Source organism: Bos taurus, chromosome 3 (assembly GCF_002263795.3).
Source record: "Bos taurus isolate L1 Dominette 01449 registration number 42190680 breed Hereford chromosome 3, ARS-UCD2.0, whole genome shotgun sequence".
NCBI classification, from domain to species: Eukaryota; Metazoa; Chordata; class Mammalia; order Artiodactyla; family Bovidae; genus Bos; species Bos taurus.
This window is the reverse complement of record NC_037330.1, coordinates 112135639-112154819: the sequence shown is the minus strand read 5'-3', so window position 1 is coordinate 112154819 and position 19181 is coordinate 112135639. Positions and strand designations below refer to the sequence as shown.

The 19181-nt window shown below is 48.2% G+C and overlaps 1 protein-coding gene across 1 annotated transcript in view; it reads right to left on the bottom strand.

The window, feature by feature from the left end:
- CSMD2 (CUB and Sushi multiple domains 2) overlaps positions 1 to 19181 on the bottom strand; it is a 689877-nt gene that overhangs the window by 138985 nt on the left and 531711 nt on the right. The window contains exons 27-29 of the mRNA XM_015467054.3: positions 16603 to 16794; positions 11111 to 11249; positions 7064 to 7251 (exon numbers count right to left, since the gene is read on the bottom strand). Coding sequence (XP_015322540.1) covers positions 7064 to 7251; positions 11111 to 11249; positions 16603 to 16794 — 519 coding nt within the window. The remainder of the gene's footprint in view (positions 1 to 7063; positions 7252 to 11110; positions 11250 to 16602; positions 16795 to 19181) is intronic.

Sequence of the window (19181 nt, the reverse complement as noted above, 5' to 3'; positions counted from 1 at the left end):
CAAATGCAGCAACAGCAAAATATTGAAAAATGACAACCCAAACAGTAAGGAATTGGTTTAACAAAGTTGGATTAGAGCCATCCACTGAAATGTAAGCAACCTTTGGAAAGAATAGCAATTGCTTCTTGGCCTTTTGGCTAAGATCAAGTAGAAAGAATAGCAAAAGTCTTTGAATACTGATATGGAAGGGCACCCAAGATCTATTGTTGTGCAAAACCCAAAACAAAGCTCAAAAAAGAAAACCCAATCCATATTACAGATTATATACAGTGTGATCCCCATTCATATAGACAGGGATCTGCAAACTGCAGTTCACTGACTCGCTACTGCCTGTTTTTGTAAATAAAGTTTTATTGGAACACAGCCACGCCCATTTGTTTACATATTGTCTATGACTGTTTTAGCATTATAACAGCAGAACTGATAGTAGCAGAGACCATCTGGCATGCTAAACCTAAAATATTTACTCTCTGGTCCTTTACAGAAAAGTTTGCTGACCTCTGGTATAGAATTTATATTACTTTCTCTCTCTATATATGTATATATATAAAATATCTGGAATGAGATAACAAGCCATTTATACTGGTACTTTAGGGAATGGAAGTATTGGGAGATGTTAAGTTTTTAGAGCATATCTTAAATGCTTCTGTATTAGTTGAATTTTTCTAATAAACGTGTTACTTTTCTTATATATTTATTTTTGTAGAGCATCTTACTTTTATTGTTTTAATTCATTATCCTTTCCACCATAAAACTATACATCAATGTGTTCTTCTGTTAGTCATAAAATGGCATTAAGGGCACATAATCCAGATAGAATCTCTGAAAAACAAAATTATTCTAATTTTAATGATTATTCCAAATAAGATTCTAAAAGAGAGCATACATTATTTTATTTTCCAGAAATATGACATTGCTGGATCAAAAAGTTAGAAGGAGAACATATTGTACACATGATGCCTCTCCTTTCTGACTTGGAAAAGGTATAGAAATATTCAATGTATTAAAGACATCAATATTAGTTAATGATGATATGATAGTAGATTATCAGTGAGCTCTGATTCCAAAATCAGTAATTTCTGTCTTCTCTTTTAAATATTTTATTTGTCTTGCTATCCAGTGTTAGAATAGTTATAAGGAATACTGTATTCATTATTTGAAAAATGTTTACACTTAGAAAAATCTGAAGAAAAACATGTGTTAAGTTGAAAGTAAGCATAAATGAAGAGATCTTGAATTTAGAAAGACTAGGGCAGAGCTGAGTGGGGGGAGCAGATACGGAAATCTGGTAGGAAAATTCAGGCTTAAAGTGTTACTTTTAAGGGCTTGAAAGAGAAAATAGGTACTTTTTAGTAAATTTTGGAAAAGTTGACTCATCCTGGCATTTCCTGAGTTATTTCAGGTTCTCTAACACTTGCTTTGAACTCTTCTTCCCTCTGTCTGAAACCCTCTCCACCCCTGCTCTTACACAGGGGGCTTCTCAACCTTTAGGTCTCTTCTCGGTGAGGCCCTCACCATTCTGAAGCGGGCTCCCCATTTCTCTTTCTTATGGTAGTTTGTTCTTCCCTCACTTCTTATGCTTCTCGCTTCTTGTTTGTCTCCTTATTTATTGTCTGTTTCCTCACCTTCACGTTTCCCTCAAGTTGGGACTGTGACCCTTTTGCTCACCGCTGTATCCTCTGCATACAGCACAGCGCATGTCATGAAGTAGGAGTTTAATAAGCATTTGTTGAGTGAATGAATGGTTTCTAGACATGTGCATGGATGTCCTAGCCTGTCCTGGCCCAAGAGGAAACCACCACACCTGCTGGAAGATGAGAATAAAGGTCCCTCCCAACCACCTTATTGGTTTTTCTGGTCTGGAAAAAGACACAAAACCTCCCTGGGACTCGTTTTTCAAAACTGTGTTCAAAAGACAGGATTCTCATTCCCTCTACATCCTTCTAGCAGACAGAGAAACTACCCAGGAGGCTGCATTCAGGTAAGAAGTGCACCAGAGCGTGGGGTAATAGAGATACACAGCTGACATGACTGCATTCAGAGTCATCTCTTAGAAGGGCTGCCCAGAGATGACCAAGACAGCACAGCCACCTTCCGGGAGCAACTGAGCAGAGACACCTACGATCCCACCCCACCCACCCATCTTCACCTTAGATAGGTGGACCTCCAACGTTCCACTGTAGTAGAAATGCCTGTGAGCTTAGGATGTGAACTCCATGGGGCCTGGACTTTGCTTTGTTCCTTGCTCTGTTCTCAGCCTCTGTAGCAGTGTCTAGTACACAGTAGGTGCTCAAAAAATACTCAGTGAGAAAATGAATCAAAATGCCTGATGGTCCCTTGCCTCTTATGCAAAAGTTTAATCCTATGATACCGCTCAGGGGACCGCTGACTTAAACTTGTCAATCTGATGGTTCCTTTGGGATTGGGAGTTGGGATACAAATCGGGAAGTGATTCAAAGCCAAGAGGGAGGCAGCCCTGCTCTCCTAGGAGAATGGAGAAGCAAAGAAAACTAACCTACAAAGAAAAGTGAATGTGGCAAATACTCAGAAAGGAGCAGGGAGCAGGTCGAGTGGTTCTGGAGACGGAGGAGGACCATCCTCCCATTCAACCTCCGATTCTCCCACCTTGACTGTAATCCCCTTGGGACATCACGCTTCCTGCCCTTGGGGCTCTTATATTTTAAAAAATGTATTCCATTTTGATGCTAAGTGAGAGAGAGTTTTTGTCATCCATATTGTTAAAATACAGTGCTCTTTGGCTTAAATCAGTTCAGCTGTTAGTTTTCTTTTTATAATAAAGTCTTTCTGTCTCAAGTTGGTTTAAGTGTTTTTGTTTTTCACCTTTTTATAATAAATTACTCCTTTTTCTTCTTAATAGTTTCTTCATAGGAACTAAATCATCCCTCACTAAGATGGGACCAAATTGTTTTTGCTTTTCCCTTAGGAAGTTGGCAGGAAATAAGGAAAGACTCCTGGTCTGTTCACCCTGGATCAAAGAGGGGTTGACTTGGGTCAGAGAGTGGTTTTCACTGCGTTAAGCCCAGCTGAGTTTGGCAACCTCTCTTGAGGTGGATCCTCACACCTCCCAAAGCAGAACCATTGAAACCACAGCTCCATGGAGACCCAGATCCTTAGCATTAGTGGAGCCCCGGATGTCTCTAAAAGACAGGATTCTGCCTTTGGACAGAAGATGGCTTCTAGATAGATGTGGCCAACTATTCTTTTCCTAAAAATCCACACCTGCCTCAATGTGCAAGTCCTCTGTGGGCTACCAACTCAACCTAGGGTGTTCTACGGGATTTGCAGAGTGTAGAGTATCTAAATTCTTTGCCAAGGATTGGAGAAGTATACAGGACACACGCATGCACAAATCACAAATATTCATATATTTTAAATATATGTCCCATTCTACCAGGCTAGTTCAATGAACAAAGGTTCTATCTTCCAGACAAAGGCAGAACAAATGAAATATCTATCACACAGGAGGAGAAAGGCAATGGGATGGAAGAGCAAAGATCAAAGTGTGTGCCAACTACTCTCGAGCCCACTGCCAGGGGCTGTGCTGATTGACCAACCCTCACAACAACCTCTTCATGGAGTACCACTGTCCCTCTCTGACAGACAAGGAGGTGATTCTCAGAGAAGTTAAGTAACTTGTTTAAGGCCATAGAGGTGATAAGTGATGGTGATCTCCCTTATATAGATATTGAACGTGAGGGGATATCATCAAGTTCTTGGGATCCAGTAGCAGAGTAGACCCATTCCAGGAACCCAGGGATATGGAGAAGGAGACCATGGAATCTCCCTGGGTTCCACCAAATGGGCTACCTGTGAAGAGGGCTGGGACACAGTAGAGAGGTGATCCAAATTTGGAGGTGTGTAATCTGAGAAGGAAGGAAGGAAGGTCCAGGTCTCACCAGGTACCTCCCACTCCAAGTAGACACACCCACTTGGCACTTGCACCGCGGATCCTCATAAGGTGGCAGAAGGTGCACTGTGGGCTGTGTCTCTCCCCTTGCCCCTCCCCAGTAATTGGCCCCCTTTGGCTGCTTGGCAGGCTCGGGTGGCAGCTTGGAAGGCCCTATTCCCCAGAGCTTTGTTTTGTATCTGAGGACCCTTCCAGATATGGTCTTAGGCCAACAGCTGAACAGGGAAGGGGCTTCTTTGGGAATGAGGACCTAGAAGTGTGGGTGTAGCACATGGATTTGTAGAGAAGACCTGGGGGAGAGGAGACCACAGCCAGGTTGTCATGACAAGGGGACCAGGGAGGAAGCTGAGGGAGTTTCTACCCTGTAGCCACTGAGCTCAGGGATGATGAAATGCAGTCATCTTATAAGAAGGTTGAAAATGGTGACATTTGGGGTAAAATTTTAGAATCCCTGCCATGTAGAAGACTCAGGTGGGACAAGCTAGATGTTACTCTGATTGTTGCAAAGGCCTGGCTGGGGTGGCTCCAAGTGCCACATTTGTGTGACTTCTAGCTGTGCTGAGCCACTTGACGGAATTTAATAAAAGGTGCAGTTGTGCAAGGTTTATGCGACTGAAGGATCAGGGAGCAGGAAAATTAAGGGTACTGATGAAAGTGTAATTAAAGAAATGAATAATAAAGAGTGAAGATGATGTCACGGCAGGGAGGATGGTGGTGGGCGGAGCAATGGGGGTCCTGGCTGAACCTAAGACATGCCTCCTGCTGGCGCTCCACAACTTGTGACTGCATTTGTTCTGACATCAGCATGTGGCGACTGAAGGCAGGAGGTTTACCAAATGGTGGTTATCGAGAGGAAGACAGGATGGAAGAGAATCCAGGCCAGTCCCATGAGGAAAGACGACCACAGGCAAAACTTCCTCTAACCTGTGCCCCAAGCATCTTTGAGAATTGTATCTGACATATAGCAGGCGACTGAGAGTCATGAGGATTTCGGTGAGTCAATGGACGCGAACTGCTCAGGACACTGCTGGCTGTTGGCAGACTACTAAATTCACCACTATTATGATTCGGATTATTTGTGAGCGCATGTGAACTATTCCCAGGAGTTGCCACAAATATTTAATGAAGGGACACTTTAAAAGGTTGCTGAGGTCCCACATTAAACAAGTGGGGGACGTGAGCCAGGAACTTTTTAAATTTTAACTGGTACTGTGACCCCATTTGTACACGCCAGCTCCATTTGTACACACCGGCTGATGAGTCTGGCGGAACTTGGGTTACAGTAGCAATAACAAATTCCATCATCTCCAGATAATCTACAGAGTACTTAGTCCATCCTGGGCACTATCTTCCTACATTTCATTTATATGTATAAAATATCTTTTAATTTAACCTTCTGCAACATAACTATTATGATCACCATTTTATAGCTGGAGAAATGGGTTCCAAGAGATAATATCTAACCAAGTTCACAAATCAAGCAAAAGATGGAGCTAGGATCTGGATAACAGCGCCTGGGATCATTAGAGAAAAAGAAAAGGTCAAACAGAATAATGGAGTAGAAGAAAGTGAAGTGCTCGAGAACCTGGGATATTTCTCCTGCTGCTGCTACAACTGGAATATTACAGAATGTTTGCAAGGTGCCAGGCCCCAGACCTGGGCTTTCATGCATGGATTCATCAAGTGCGTTTCTGTGCTGTAGAAATTATTCTACCATCATTTTGTAGATGCAGAAATAGAGTTTTGGAGAGGTTAAGTAACTTGCTCCGGGCCATACACACTATTGATCCGGGGATTTTTGCAGAAACAAACACCTGTGGCTGGTGATTTGCTATGTAAATGCTGGGAAGGATTGAGGGCAGGAGGAGAATGGGGTGACAAAGGATGAGATGGTTGGATGGCATCATCGACTGAGTGGACATGAGTTTGAGCAAACTCTGGGAGACAGTGAAGGACAGGGAAGACTGGCGTGCTGCAGTTCATGGGGTTGCAAAGGGTCGGACACGACTGAGCAACAGAAGAAGAAGAACAACAAGAAGTGTATATTGAAACACTCCAGTCAATAACATTTGGGTCACAAAAGACATTAATATGTCTCTGGTCAATAAGTCCTTAAGGAGTAAACATGAGCCCTGTACCCAGTTGATCTGATGTCAATGCTCTTGCCCAGGCAGGGACCGAGGCCTGCGTCAGTAAGCAGATTCTTATGCAAACACAGCCATGCCCATCCCTTTCTGATCCATCTTTGGCTGCTTTTGTGCCATAGTGGCATCAGTAGCACGGAGTAACTGTGATATAGACTGCATGGCTCACAAAGCTGAACTATTTACTGTCTGGCCGGTCAAGAAAAAAATCTGCTGACCCCGGCTCGACCCCCATATCCTTCAGCTTGCTTTCATTAATCTGAAAGTGGAATGAGAACAAAAGGATGGGATAGCTGGAGGGATGAGAAAATGTGATCAAGGGATGTCATTCTGTACTGACCTACATGGGAGGAGAGTCTGACGGGACCCACATATACGGGTGGCTGAAGCACTTTGCTGGGTGCCTGATATTAACACAACACTGTAAATCAACTGCACTCCAATATAAAATAAAAATTGGATGAAAAAAAGTGTCCGAAAGTGTCCTGTTTATGACAGGGTGCCAGAGGATGGCCAAGGAGTGCCCCTGGGACAGAGATCCAGGCACTGTGACCCCAGGACTCGGGTGGGCCCTGCATTTACCCAGGAGGGTGGGAGGCTTTGGGTAGAGACAGAGACTGAGTCTCACATCAGAACCCTCAGCAAATGCAGGGGCATGGCCTTGAAGACGCCAGCTGATCGCCTGGGCTGAAGTTATGAGACTGAAGAAGATCTAGATTTGACCTTTGTAGAAAAGGGTGTAAATGGGAGTCATGATGTCAAAACAGAACGAGGTGCAAGAAGAAAGCGAGGCCCCTTTTCTCCCAGGCCTGGGGCAGCTGGGTGCAAGGGCCCACTCCGAGGGCCACAGAGAGGCAGGGGCTCTGCAGGCGGCAGCAGGCTCCCCGTGACCCCGTCCAACCTTCTCCTCGCCACACTACGCCTCCCCCATCCCTGGCCAGGTGTGGTTGGCCCTGCCCACGTCATCTCTGCCCGCCCCCCTGGCCCTTACCTGTGTAGTCGATGACAAAGCCGGTGTTGCTCACTGAAGCATCGCTGCGGAAGGCGAGGAAGAGACTATTGCTGCTGCTTTCGATGCGGCCGGGAAGCTGGGAGCCGTAGAAGCTTCCTATGAGGGGGCTGAGAGAGTCCCGTCCGTCGTAGATATGGAGGAAGTCGTAGCCAGGCTCCAAGTTAAAGCTGGGGAACAAACACATCCCAACCCCACCCCGCTGAGGTCACATAAAGGCTGGTACCCAGCCTCGGGCTCAACCAAAGGACAGGGCCCCCAACACAGCAAGTCCTCCAGCCCCCAGGCACCCAATCCCTGAGACCTCCTGGCCCCGCCCGACCTCCCAGTGAGAGAGAAGATGGACAAGGCAGGCTTGGACAGAGCGCCAGATTCTAGCATCAGGGTCCAGAAAGCTGGAGCCAAAAGCCTAACACCCTCTTTTTTTTTTTTAAAAAAAAGAAGGTGTTTTAAAAAATTGAACTATATTTGACATGGCATATAAATTTGAGGGGTACAACATGCTGATTGACTACATTTATATATTGTTATATGATTTCCTTTGTAGTGATAATTAGCACCTCTGTCACATCATATAATTATCGTTTCTTTTTAGCGGTTGGAATAATTAAGATCTAGCCTATTACCAAGTTTGATGATTATAACAACACTGTTGTCTATATTCACTACACTGTGCACAGAAGGGAAAATCAGTTATCAGCTCTACACATCGAGTGGTCAGAACCCACAGAGCAGGCCCAGAAGCCAGGCCTCTTACCTGCCTCTACTATTCTTTACACTGTCCTAAGCTGCACCCGCTTCTCTGAGGGGTGAGAGCCACCCAGGGAGCCATTCACTGGCAGGAAGGGGCTCATTCTCATGAAGGACCCTCGCTTCATTCACTTCCCCCCTCCCCCAGCCAGTTTTCAGCTCACCCCATTCCTGGCTCCCCCACGGGTGTCTCTTTCTAAGAAATCCTGACCTTGGTCTACGAAAAAAAAACAACCCATTTTACAAACCTTCTTAGCTTAGCAAATTGAGCCTTAGAGTTCTTGAGTGTCTGAAATGGCTTGAATGAAAATGAGGGGAAATACCAAGGGCCAGCAAGAATGTGGAGCCGCTGGAACGCTCACCTCCTGCCGGCCGGGGTGTGAATTGGTTCAACCACTTGCGGAAACTGTCCTGCAGTATCTGCTGGACCTGAACCTATGCTTGCCCTATGCTGCCCCATGCCTGCCCCACAGTGCAGCACTTCCGCTCTTAGGTATACACCCAACAAAGGCGACTGGTGCCAACCAAGGGTGCCAAGATGGAAACCACAGAAGTAAATGGGTTTGCGGAGAACAGTGGTCTGATGCCAACTTGTTCACAACCTAGGGTTGGGATATTTAGATCCTCCACTTGGCTGGACTGAGAACCAAATGGTGCTTCTACCCTTTAAGACATGGCAGAGACAGGAGGCCATTTACTCTCTAGGACAAAGGTGGGGATAAAGCTGGCAGAGAGACAGGGGGTCTGGGAGGACTAGACGTGGAGTCACATACGCACTGGGCTCCCTGCTACACAGCGCCCTCTCACTGCTGGCAGTGCAGGGTCACCCCCCACGGCTGGGTGGTATGGGCTTCTTGCCCCCGTAGTTCAGTTGCTCCACCTGCTCTTTCAAAGGTCACCAAGGGTTTGGGAGTGAGTCAGTTTGGATTCATTTCCAAAAGGCCTCCATCTGCCCTCGTGTCTCTGCAACCATGGGGTTTTATGGAAGGAAGTGACGGACATGAAGACAACAAAGTCTAAAGTCTGTGCAGGCTAGTGGGAACACAGCACCAAGTTCATCAGGGAGGATGGGAGTGAAGTTTGTGTTGGGGCATTAGAAGATCCTCAGGGATTGGACAAGGAGGAGAAAGGAAGTCACAGTGAGGGGATGAGCAGAAGCAAAGTCACGAAGTATGAAATAGTCTTGGCAACTGTGAGTAGTTCAGTCTGGCTGGAGCTCAGGGTTAGGACTGCGTTGGGGAACTGAGGGGAGAGGCAGGCCAGGGCCAGATGGTTTGAAATGAAACTCAAAAGACTGGACCAAAAAGAAAAACCCCAAACAAACAACTCCTCCCCACCCCCAAATTAAAACCCAAAACAATGTCTCCCTCTTATAGAAAAGAGGGAGACTTTGAAGTATTAAAAAAACTAGGGATATATCTGTTTCTTTCTTTGCTTTTAAACCGAGGTATAATTTATACATGCTGAAATGATCAGCACTTAAGGATACCACTCCTTCAGTTTTGACACGTGTCTATCAAGACCCAAGGTTTTCACCATCCCCCAAAGTTCCCGGTCGGGGGGGGGCCCTTCTCAGTTGATCTTCCCCACCCCCAGAAGATACCATTGAGCTGACTTTTTATCACTGTGGATCAGTTTTGCTGATTCTAAAATTTCATTTAAGTGGAATCATACATTATGTACTCATGTGTCTGTCTTCTGCTGCTCAGTGAGATATTTTGAGACTCATCCACATTGCTGTACGTGTCAGTAGTTCATTTCCTTTTATTGCCGAGTAGTATATCATTGTGTGTTAAAATGGTAAATGAGGTGCATATTTCAGCGTTTTCCAGTGACAGCATCACTCCGACACGGAGCTAAAGATGAGACTGGCACAGAAGGCAAGATGGAGCAGAGGAACCAGTTAGGAGCCTGTGGCAGTAATCTAGACAGGAAGCAGTAAGGGCATCAACCAAGACAATAGGTGGGAGGATGGAGAAGAGGGGAAAAGCTAAGGTTAACACAGCTGAAGCTCTATGCCTTGGCCACTAACAGAAGAAGCAGTGAAAATGGACAGTGCGGTCACCCCCGATTTTCAGAATAGAGATCATCTAGGGGGAGAAGCAAGGGGATTAGTTTTGTATGTGTTGTAATCACGAAGCCTGCAGGTATCAGATAGAGACCGTCCAATAGTTGGCTATGGAGCCCGCAGCCCACAAGAGAGTCTGCGTGGGTGGCAGACTAGAGTTCCAGTTTACAAGACGTGAGTGAAGCGTCAGAGTGGATGAGCTTGTCCAGGGAGGAGGTGTGGCGGGCAGACAGAGGGGCCTGTGACAGAGCCTGGCAGAGGGCGAGGGGCATGAGAAAGAATCCACAAACTCCCAGAAGAAGCTGGAGAGCCAGAGCGGGTAAGTCCACAAAGCCAAGGGGAAAAGCAGGAGAAGGATGCAGGGAGGGATAAAGAGAGGCGGTTGGACAAAGTGTGGAAAGTGCAGTTTGGTTTGGCAGCCAGGAGTGCAGAGGAGTTGTCAGTGGAAGCAAGGAGTCAGAAACCAGATGTCAGTGATTTGAGAGTGAACAAGAGGCAAGGAAAGGAGAGGGAACCAGAGACGATTCTTGTGAAGAGTTTGCTTCTAAAGGAAATCAAGGAGATAGTGTTGGAGCTTGGCGGGGGAGTGGCTAAGAGATTCCTGGGCTGTTCCTAAACTGGAGAGGGTGGTAAGAGAAGCTGGTGAGAGCAGAGGGGGAGAATTCAGAAGAGCAGGGGCAAAACGACCCTGAATTTCTGAATCTTGCCATCCTCAGAGGTTAAAAAAAAAAGGAGAGACAAACCAAGAATAATAGGTACTTTATAAATTATCATAAGGATTAAATAGGGCTTCCTAGCTGGCTCAGTGGTAAAGAATCTGCCTGTAATGCAGGAGACGTGGATTTGATCCCTGGATTGGGAAGATCCCCTGGAGGAGGAAATGGTAACCCAGTCCAGTACTCTTGCCTGGGAAATCCCATGCACAGAGGAGCCTGGAGGACTGCAGTCCTAAGGGTTTCAAAGAGTCAGACACGACTGAGTGACTATGCACAGGGATCGCATACGAGGATACTAGGCATGAAGCCGCAGAGCACAGAGCCAGGCACAGGAGATGCTCAAGGAGTGCTGGTGTCTCTCCTCCTCTGGACTCCTTCACCTCCCCTGGAATAGAGTCCTGAGCACAGAGGCCGTATGTATGCTCACCCCGACCCAGGTCTGCACCCCTACCTGCGCTGAGCCCTCCTCCTCCCACCCGGGGGAAAGGTACATACATGTTAAATACCAGGGCGATGACATAGTCTGGCGAGACGGTCACCTTCCAGTCACACTCCTTGCCCGGCGGGTAGGGTTCTGGGTAGTTTGGTGACAGGATGACTCCTGATGGTCCCGTCAGGTCTCCCCCGCAGGGAGCTGAGGAGAGAGGAAGACAAGGGTGAGGCTGTCCCGACACCTGGTCACCTTTCCATCAGCGCTGGTAGAGGAGGGACTGTGTCTGATCGACCTAAGTTAGGACGTGGTTCCAGAGGCTCAGGGGAGGGTGGAGTGCCATGGGGGTGAGGTCTCACGTTAAAGTGATGGAGCTGTTTGGAACTGGAGAGAGGAAGGGCTCGCACAACACTTCAGTGCACTAAATGCCACTGAAATGTTCTTTTTTAATGGTTAATTTTATGTTATAGGGATTTCAGCTCGCTAAGCTATTAAACAACAAAAATAAAAATACCTGGCTCTGTCACTTCCTGGCTGTGTGACCTCAGGGAATTTATCTAACCTTTCTAGACCTCAGTGTCTCTCCTCTTTTGCAGAGGTAACACCTCTTTCATGGAGCGGTTGTAAAGATTTGGGAGATGTCTGTGAAAGCATGTGGCATACTGGACCTCGTCCATGTGTGAAGCCATTACTAGGCTTTCAGACTTATGAAATACTCGGTCTCCTTTCAAGGCGTCAGATCCCATTTCTGGTTGAGCTTTATGGGTTATTTACCACTAATCCCAGCACACTTGATGTCAGGAGGAGCAGAAAACAACCACGTGTGTCTGCCAAGTGTGCCTGGGCTCCTATGCTGCCAGTGCTCTTGGCACCTGCGTGGGGCTGCAGATACCTTCCAATTTTCTCAAAGGCCTTTGTCCAAGAGAGCATGTGCTCCTCTGTTGTATGGAAATATTACAAATCCCCAATTAGTCCACGGTGGTCCCCCTCCCCTGAGATGACAGGCCTTTCCAGCAGGTGGGAGGGTGGGACGGTGGCTGGGAATATAGCAAGCTGCTCATCCGGAGCCCCTGGGGGGGCAAGTCCCAGATCCTGAATCTGGTTCTCCCCCGAAGGGCTGGGTTATTGGACCACAGCATGAGGGTCTGATAAAGTGAAGGTTGGGAGGTTGTATGGGGATGTTAACAGGAAAAGACGGCTGAGACTAGACATGGCTTGGTCTGAAAACCTCAGGGCACCACTGAAGGTTGGCGGTAGAGTGGGCAAGCAGTGAGCCTGCAGAAGGGCCAGGCCTGGACGTGGAGCTGGGAACTGAGGGTACATCCAGGACTGGACTTCAGAGCAGCCACTTGCTTGTCCCAGAACTAAGCTTTGCTTCCTCAGTGTAGCTTTTATGAGGGGTGAGCCTAAAGGGCTGGATCAATCCCCAACGGGGCCTCTTTAAAAAATGGTAGGTCTTCGGATGAGGCCATAAAAGCCCTAATGTGGCTGAACATAAAACCTGAGGGATCGTGAGTAGTGTGGGCTTTTTCTTGTGGGAAATATTTCTCAAGTCCCAGCTTGAGTACCAGATACACTCCAGTGGACACCTGTTAAAGGTCACACATGACATATGGCATTTTATATCCATATCTCATTTCTATCTTATAACAACTCGGTAAGCTATGGATTACCCTTCCTGACTCAGAAAAGTGGAAACTGAGGCTCAGAGAGGTCAAGGAACTTGCCCAGAGTCACTCTGAGACTCAGACCCACATGTGTCTGGCCCCCAAGCCCATCACCTCCCCCATGCTCCTGTGCTACCTCGGAGCCACTGGCGGCAGTGGGAATAGGGGGTGCTGTCCCTCCCTGCAGGCCAGCGGGGGCAGGGTACCCAGGAGAAGAGCTTCTGGGAGTGAGGATGGTCCCTTGAGTTGAGTCTGTCTTGTATCTCACTCACTTCTTCTCCATTGATCCTTCTTCAAACAATATGGTTCGGTGGATGGGGCAGACGGGAGGCCTGTCTGATCAGGGTGAAACCTTGAACTTAACAAAGCAAGACCACACTGTCCTGTCCACTGAGTGTGGCCCTGCCCAGGCTGGCCTAGGAAACACAGTGGTACTTCCAGGAAGAGCAGAAAGCCCTGCTCAGGGCAGTGGTCCCAGCTCCTGGGGCATCTTCCCAGTGCTCCCTCTGTTCGGGCAAGGGCTACCAGGCTCTGCCTTCCTTCCCAGGCCAGGGGTTCCTTCCCTTAAGTTTTCACAGATGGGGTGAATCTGCCTGTTTCAAAACTGGCCCCCCCTATTTTTCCACCAACCCCCCAATGCTCTCAGTCTGTTTGGGTTTGAGGCCCTGCTTTGGCCCAGCTCCCTGTGTGATGGCCCCCCAATATCAGGCAGTCAGGCATCTGCTTCCCACCCAGGACCCTGGTGTGGGCTTTGTCGCACTTGGCCAGTTGTCCTCAAGGCTGTGGGTGGACTCCTGGGATGCTGCACCCGCAAGATGGTCAGGTCCTGCCACTCGGGTGGGGCTGGTTGAGGGGCACAAAGTCCCCCTTCCCCTTCTAGCCCAGGTATTGGCCAGGAGGACATCTGAGCTGCTGGAGACTAAATGAGGCCTTGGTGACAAGCCAGTGGCACCCCATCCTGTCCAGTGGGTACTCAGAGCTGGGGTTGGGATGCCAAGCTGGACCCAGGAGCCAGGTCTCCCTTCCAATGGCCTCCACGCCCTCACTCTGGCCCTGTCCACTCCCCACTATGAGTTAGAGACGGAAGCCAGGCTCTGCCCTCAGATCTAGGCTTGATCTAACGAATCACCATGCCCAGGTGTGAGTCAGGGAGACAGGCACTGGTCATTCCAGGTGGCTAAAAAGTGGGCCAGCTGTATCAAGGGGTGAGAGCTGCAGAAAAGACCATTGATCTTGACATTATACAGTCCTGGGTTCAAATTTCGAATCTGGCCTCCTCCTAGTTGTGACTTTGGGCAAAGCTATCCCACCTCCCTGAGCCCCTGTTTTCTTATCTATAAAATAAAATTAAAGAATAATGGCTATGAAGGCCTCTGACATACACAGTGTTTACTATGAACCAGGCACGGCTCTAAGCGCTTTATAGCATTAGCTTATTCAATCCTCCACACAACCCCAGGAGCTGGGTACTATTATCTTCCCTGCTTTACAGGGCAGGAAACTGAGGCATAGGGAGATGGTGTGGTTTGTCTAAGGTCACATAGCCTGTCCTCGTGAAGCTGACTTGAACCACGCAGCTGGAATCCGAAAACTCACTGCACAGTGATTTCATTTGTGAAAATGTAGCCACATCCAGCCCAGCGCCTATGGTGGGGAGGATGCTCTCAAACGCTTGTTACCTTCCTTTGCTTCCTCCCTATAATGAAAGGGCATGAAGGCCAGCCAGACCTGTCCTGGCAGACGGCCAAGGGAGCTGGAAATGAGGAGGGGCTTGTCATTTCCAGAAGAGGCAGACGCTCATTTAGTTGTGAGGAATATTTCCCCACGCCAAGCGCAGGAGAATGGGTAATGAAAGCCAAATTAACCTCTCTGCCCTGCCGGCTACACATGCACTGCTCTTGCCGGCTCAGCTCGGGGCTTCCCCCTGCTCCAGCTGGGACAGCCTCGTGTCAGGACCCGCTTTTCCGTAAGACAAACGGAAGGAATCCCAGCCTGAGACAAGGCAGAATGAGAGGTCGTCTGACCCCCTCATCCCCCTCGCCTCACTAGAATTCCCTCCACCGGATGGAAGTCTGGTTCGGGGAAGGGAAGGGAGCCCAAAAAACGTGAAAGAAGGAAACAAACAAGGGAAGGAAGGAGAGCGGAATTTGAAGAAGGAGGAAGAAAGGACAGAAGGAGAGAAGTGAATATTTCTTGAGGTCAGGGTTAGTGCTGGCTCACCCACAACGCCACGAGGGAAGTACATTTACCTTCACTTTACAGATGAGGAGACAGAGGGTCAGAGAGTTGAAGCAATTTCCCCGCAGCCACTGAACTAGTAAACAGCAAATCTCTGAACCCCCCCGACCTGTCTTCTTCAATATCCTCTGCTCTCTTGGCGGATCGCAGCTGCGGTTGAAAAGCGAGAGGGCTCTGAAACCCAGGCCTCACCTTCCTGTCCACGGCACTTGCACTGAGCTCCTGCCACACACACCCATGTGAGTCCTCCCTGCCACCGAGGGCCAGCACTCAGTGCTCACCCTCAACGCCAGGCTGCAGGGCACGGGCGGCAAAGGCCAGTCCTCAGCTGCCTGGACAGCACCTCCCACTGAGCCTGTGTGCAAAGAGGGGGCTGGGCGTCACCGGGGTGGGCACTGCTGGGGAGCATCTCAGGAAGTCCCTGGTGGGAGTCAGGAGCGTGAAAGGCGTCGCGTTCAGGCTGATGTGGGGGTGACTCTTGGCACTGCCGTATCCTGGCTCTGTGATTTGAGACAAGATACTCAAAGTTCCCAAATTTCAGTTTCCTCTACTGTAAGATGGGGCGATGGTGCTCATTACAGAGAGCTGCAGGGAAAGCTAAGTGAGGTTGGTGAGGAAACGTCCAGTCGGGGCTGCACGCAGTAAGGAGCCCAGGACTCCTGGTCTCTTCTACCATCCATTGCCGACACAGTACAGAGCTACTCTCTGTTTTGCCTGAGGAAAAGAGCCATGTGGCCCTGGAATGTCTGTTTCTATCCATTTCTCTTTCTTTCCTGTCCTCCTCTCAAGTTCCTTCCTCCTCCCAACCTTTAGGAGCCAGAGAGCAGGACTGATTACTCAGGGCCCAACCTGCACAAGCTTCGTGACCTTGGACACATTGCAGACCCTTCACTTCTTCATCTGTCAAGTAGGGAAATCTAAGGACTAAGGACAGAGCTGGAGAACCAAAAGCCGGGTAACCAATCATTTCCTTGTGAAGAAGAAGAGCAAAGGTCTTCCCTTTACAGCCAGGCCTGTGAGTGCCCTCCCAGTGCTTCCGGTAATAGAAGGGTCATTTCAGAACCTGGGGACCCTTGTTACCCGAGGTGACCCATGGTCCTCCTCCCAGTCTATAATATGGACTGGGCCAGGAGAAAAGGGACAAACAGAAAATTTGGGACCATTTTGAAGTGGAAAGAATTTGTAGTGTGTAGAGTGTGAGTGGGGTTTCCCACATGGTGCTAGTGGTAAAGAACCCGCCTGCAAATGCAGGAGACATAAGGTTTGATCCCTGGGTGGCGACGATACCCTGGAGGAGGGTACGGCAACCCATTCCAGTATCCTTGCCTGGAGAATCCCATGGACAGAGGAGCCTGGCAGGCTGTAGTCCATAAGGTCACAAAGAGCTGGACCCAACTGAAGTGACTTAGCACCACAGCACACGCACAGACACAGAGTGTGAGTGTATGACTGTGAGTGTGTGTGTGTGTGTGTGGTGTGTGTCTGTACATATGCAGGCAAAGCAGAGTAAATGTGGAGGCTGCTGCACCTTTCAGCTATTCTGACTCTCCTGGACAGACTCCAAACGCAGCTGCCACTTAAGGGGCTGGGAGACCTGGAGGAGACCAGTGGTGGGACCAGGGAGCGGGGGTCACACTGCAGTTGCTCCGTACCGATGCAGGTCGGCGGGCTGGGCTGCCAGAAGAACCTGTTCTCGATCTTCACGCAGCTGATCTCCGCGCTTCCCTGCAGCGCGTAGCCGGGGTCACACTGGAACACCGTGGAGTCGCCGGCTTCCCAACTGTCGCCACTCCGGCTCCCATTCTGGGGGACCCCTGGGTCATTGCAGGATGTTGCTGTGGACACTGGGAGAAGAAAGTAGAGGAGAAAGCGGGGTTGCCTAGGTGTCTGCCAGAGAGCGAGGCTCCCAGCTCACCATGCTCACCGACGCCACCATTTCCATCCCCAAGGTCTCTGCCAGAATTTCCATCGCCTCCCGCCAGGATCAGCAGCTGCAGCAGCCGTGCCACCACCTCTGTTCTCACGCCCGTTCCTGCCACCTCCACCACTGCTCCTGCCCGTCACCTGTTCTTCCCGGACCTTCACCATCACTATCATCCGTCTATCATGAGACACTAGACGAGTTAAGCGTGGCTGCCCTGCTATGACAGTAGAACTGAGTTCAATTTGATTTAACGACACAAGCCTTGTTATGGGGAGCTTTCCAATTTTGCAAAATGTCGCTAACATGATCCGTATGAGGGAGTGACAAGGTAATTAAGAATAAACTCTAATATGCAATCAGAAAGGTCTGCAAGGGAGTTTGGGAGTTGGGCTGCCTGCATGCTGAGTTGTGGTTGAGAAGATGCTGGAGTTACTAAGGTCAGATGAAGGTCGTATTCTCCCTTGCATGGCAACCAACCCATAACTCATCAGACTGAAACAGAGAAATCTGGTGTTTACCGCAAGTGGCATGGTAGAGTTCAAAATAAACATTACTAGCTGGGATGTTTTAAAAATTCAATAAACCTAGGAATTTGGGAGATATTTGTAGCCTAATATCAGACAGCATAATATAGAGAAGCCCGTTTATTTTAAAAGCAAACATCAAATAAATGATGGAAAGGAGGAACAAATGAATAAAAGCATGACTGAAGGAATAAATGGACAAAATGCAGGTGAGAAAACACACCAAAGGAAAGGGTATGAGAGGAAGTCCAGAGAAAGGATTCCGGGGCAGCTGCATCAACCCCTGCTCCTCCAGGGTCCCCGCCTGTGTCACGGGGCATAGACTGTGCTCAGCAGGCCCTGGGAATAGGAGACTCTGGGGCATACAGGATCAATACAGTCATTGGCTTGGAGGGTCAATTTTTCTCAGAAATTCTGGGAAAAATAACTTTTACATTAAAACAAATGAATTTATTATGGTATAAAATGTAAAATTCACAGTAGTCCTTTTTTTAAAGAAGATTTTTAAAATGTGGACCATTCTTTAAAGTCTTTATTGAATTTGTCACAATGCTGCTTCTGTTTTATGCTTTTCGGCCATGAGGCATGTGGGGTTTTAACTCTTGGATCAGGGATCGAACCCACACCCCCTGTATTGGTAGGCAAAGTCTGAACTAACCACTAGGTTGCCAGGATAGTTCCCACATCAATTGTTAAGCAAACCAGGAGGCCTTAGAGAGAGTTTATGCTTTCTACATTCTCCAGATCTCCTGGGATATGTATCCACTCTCTTCTGTTACTCGGTGTAAAAGCCCAGGGCACCTGTACACACTGATATCATTAATTATAAGATCTAGGATTGCATGGACAGGTCCTGGAGTTGGAGTATCTAAGAAAGTATACAACAAACTGAGTCCCACAGCCAAATCTGGCTGCGTGCCTGTTCTTGCAAACAAAGTTTTGCTGAAACACAGGGGTGCTCACTTGGAAACACATTGTTTATAGCTGGTTTCATGCTCTGATGACAGAGTTGAGTTGTTATGACAGAGATCACATGGTCCACAAAGCCTGAAACATTTACCACCTGGACTTATACAGAAACAGCTTGCCAACTCCTGGTTTATGGTACCTTAAAGTCTCCTCTTTTGAAAGCACATATTAAAACCTGTCCCTTGCTTTGATCCACCTTTAATCATTCACACCCTCAACGATCTGCTATCGCTGTGTTTCAGCCCCAGCTGTAGAATCTCCCTGCAGCACAGCCAGCTCAGTGCTCTCTCTCCCAACACCCCTGCCCCCAGGGCCTTTGCACCTGCTCCCCCTTCTGCCTGGAATGCTCGTGCCATAGATCTTTCTATGCCAGCTCTGTCTTGTCACTCGGTTTTCAGCTCCAACATCCTCTCCTCAGACAGGCTTCTTTGATCACCTTCTTCTGGGCTTACCCTTTCAGCCCTTTCATCAAATTTGTCACGTTTCTGTGTTGTGTTCCCTTCATAGCACAACCTGTAGTCATCTTGCTAGTTCACGTGTTTTCCTCTTTATTGTAGCTCGCTTGTGCATTATGATGGGAACAGAGACCTTGGCTGTTCTGCTTCCAGCTGTATCTCCAGGGCCTAGAGTGGTCCCGGCACACAGTGGTGTTCAGTAAATATTTCTTGGGTGAATAAATAAATGAACAAACCGTCACCATCAGACACTTACTGAATTTATTTATAAAGCCAAACAAGAAGCAATCTTATCCCTTCCCAATTAAAAACAGACTTAGCTTTCAACTCCAGCTTTACAGCATATACATGTAAATGAT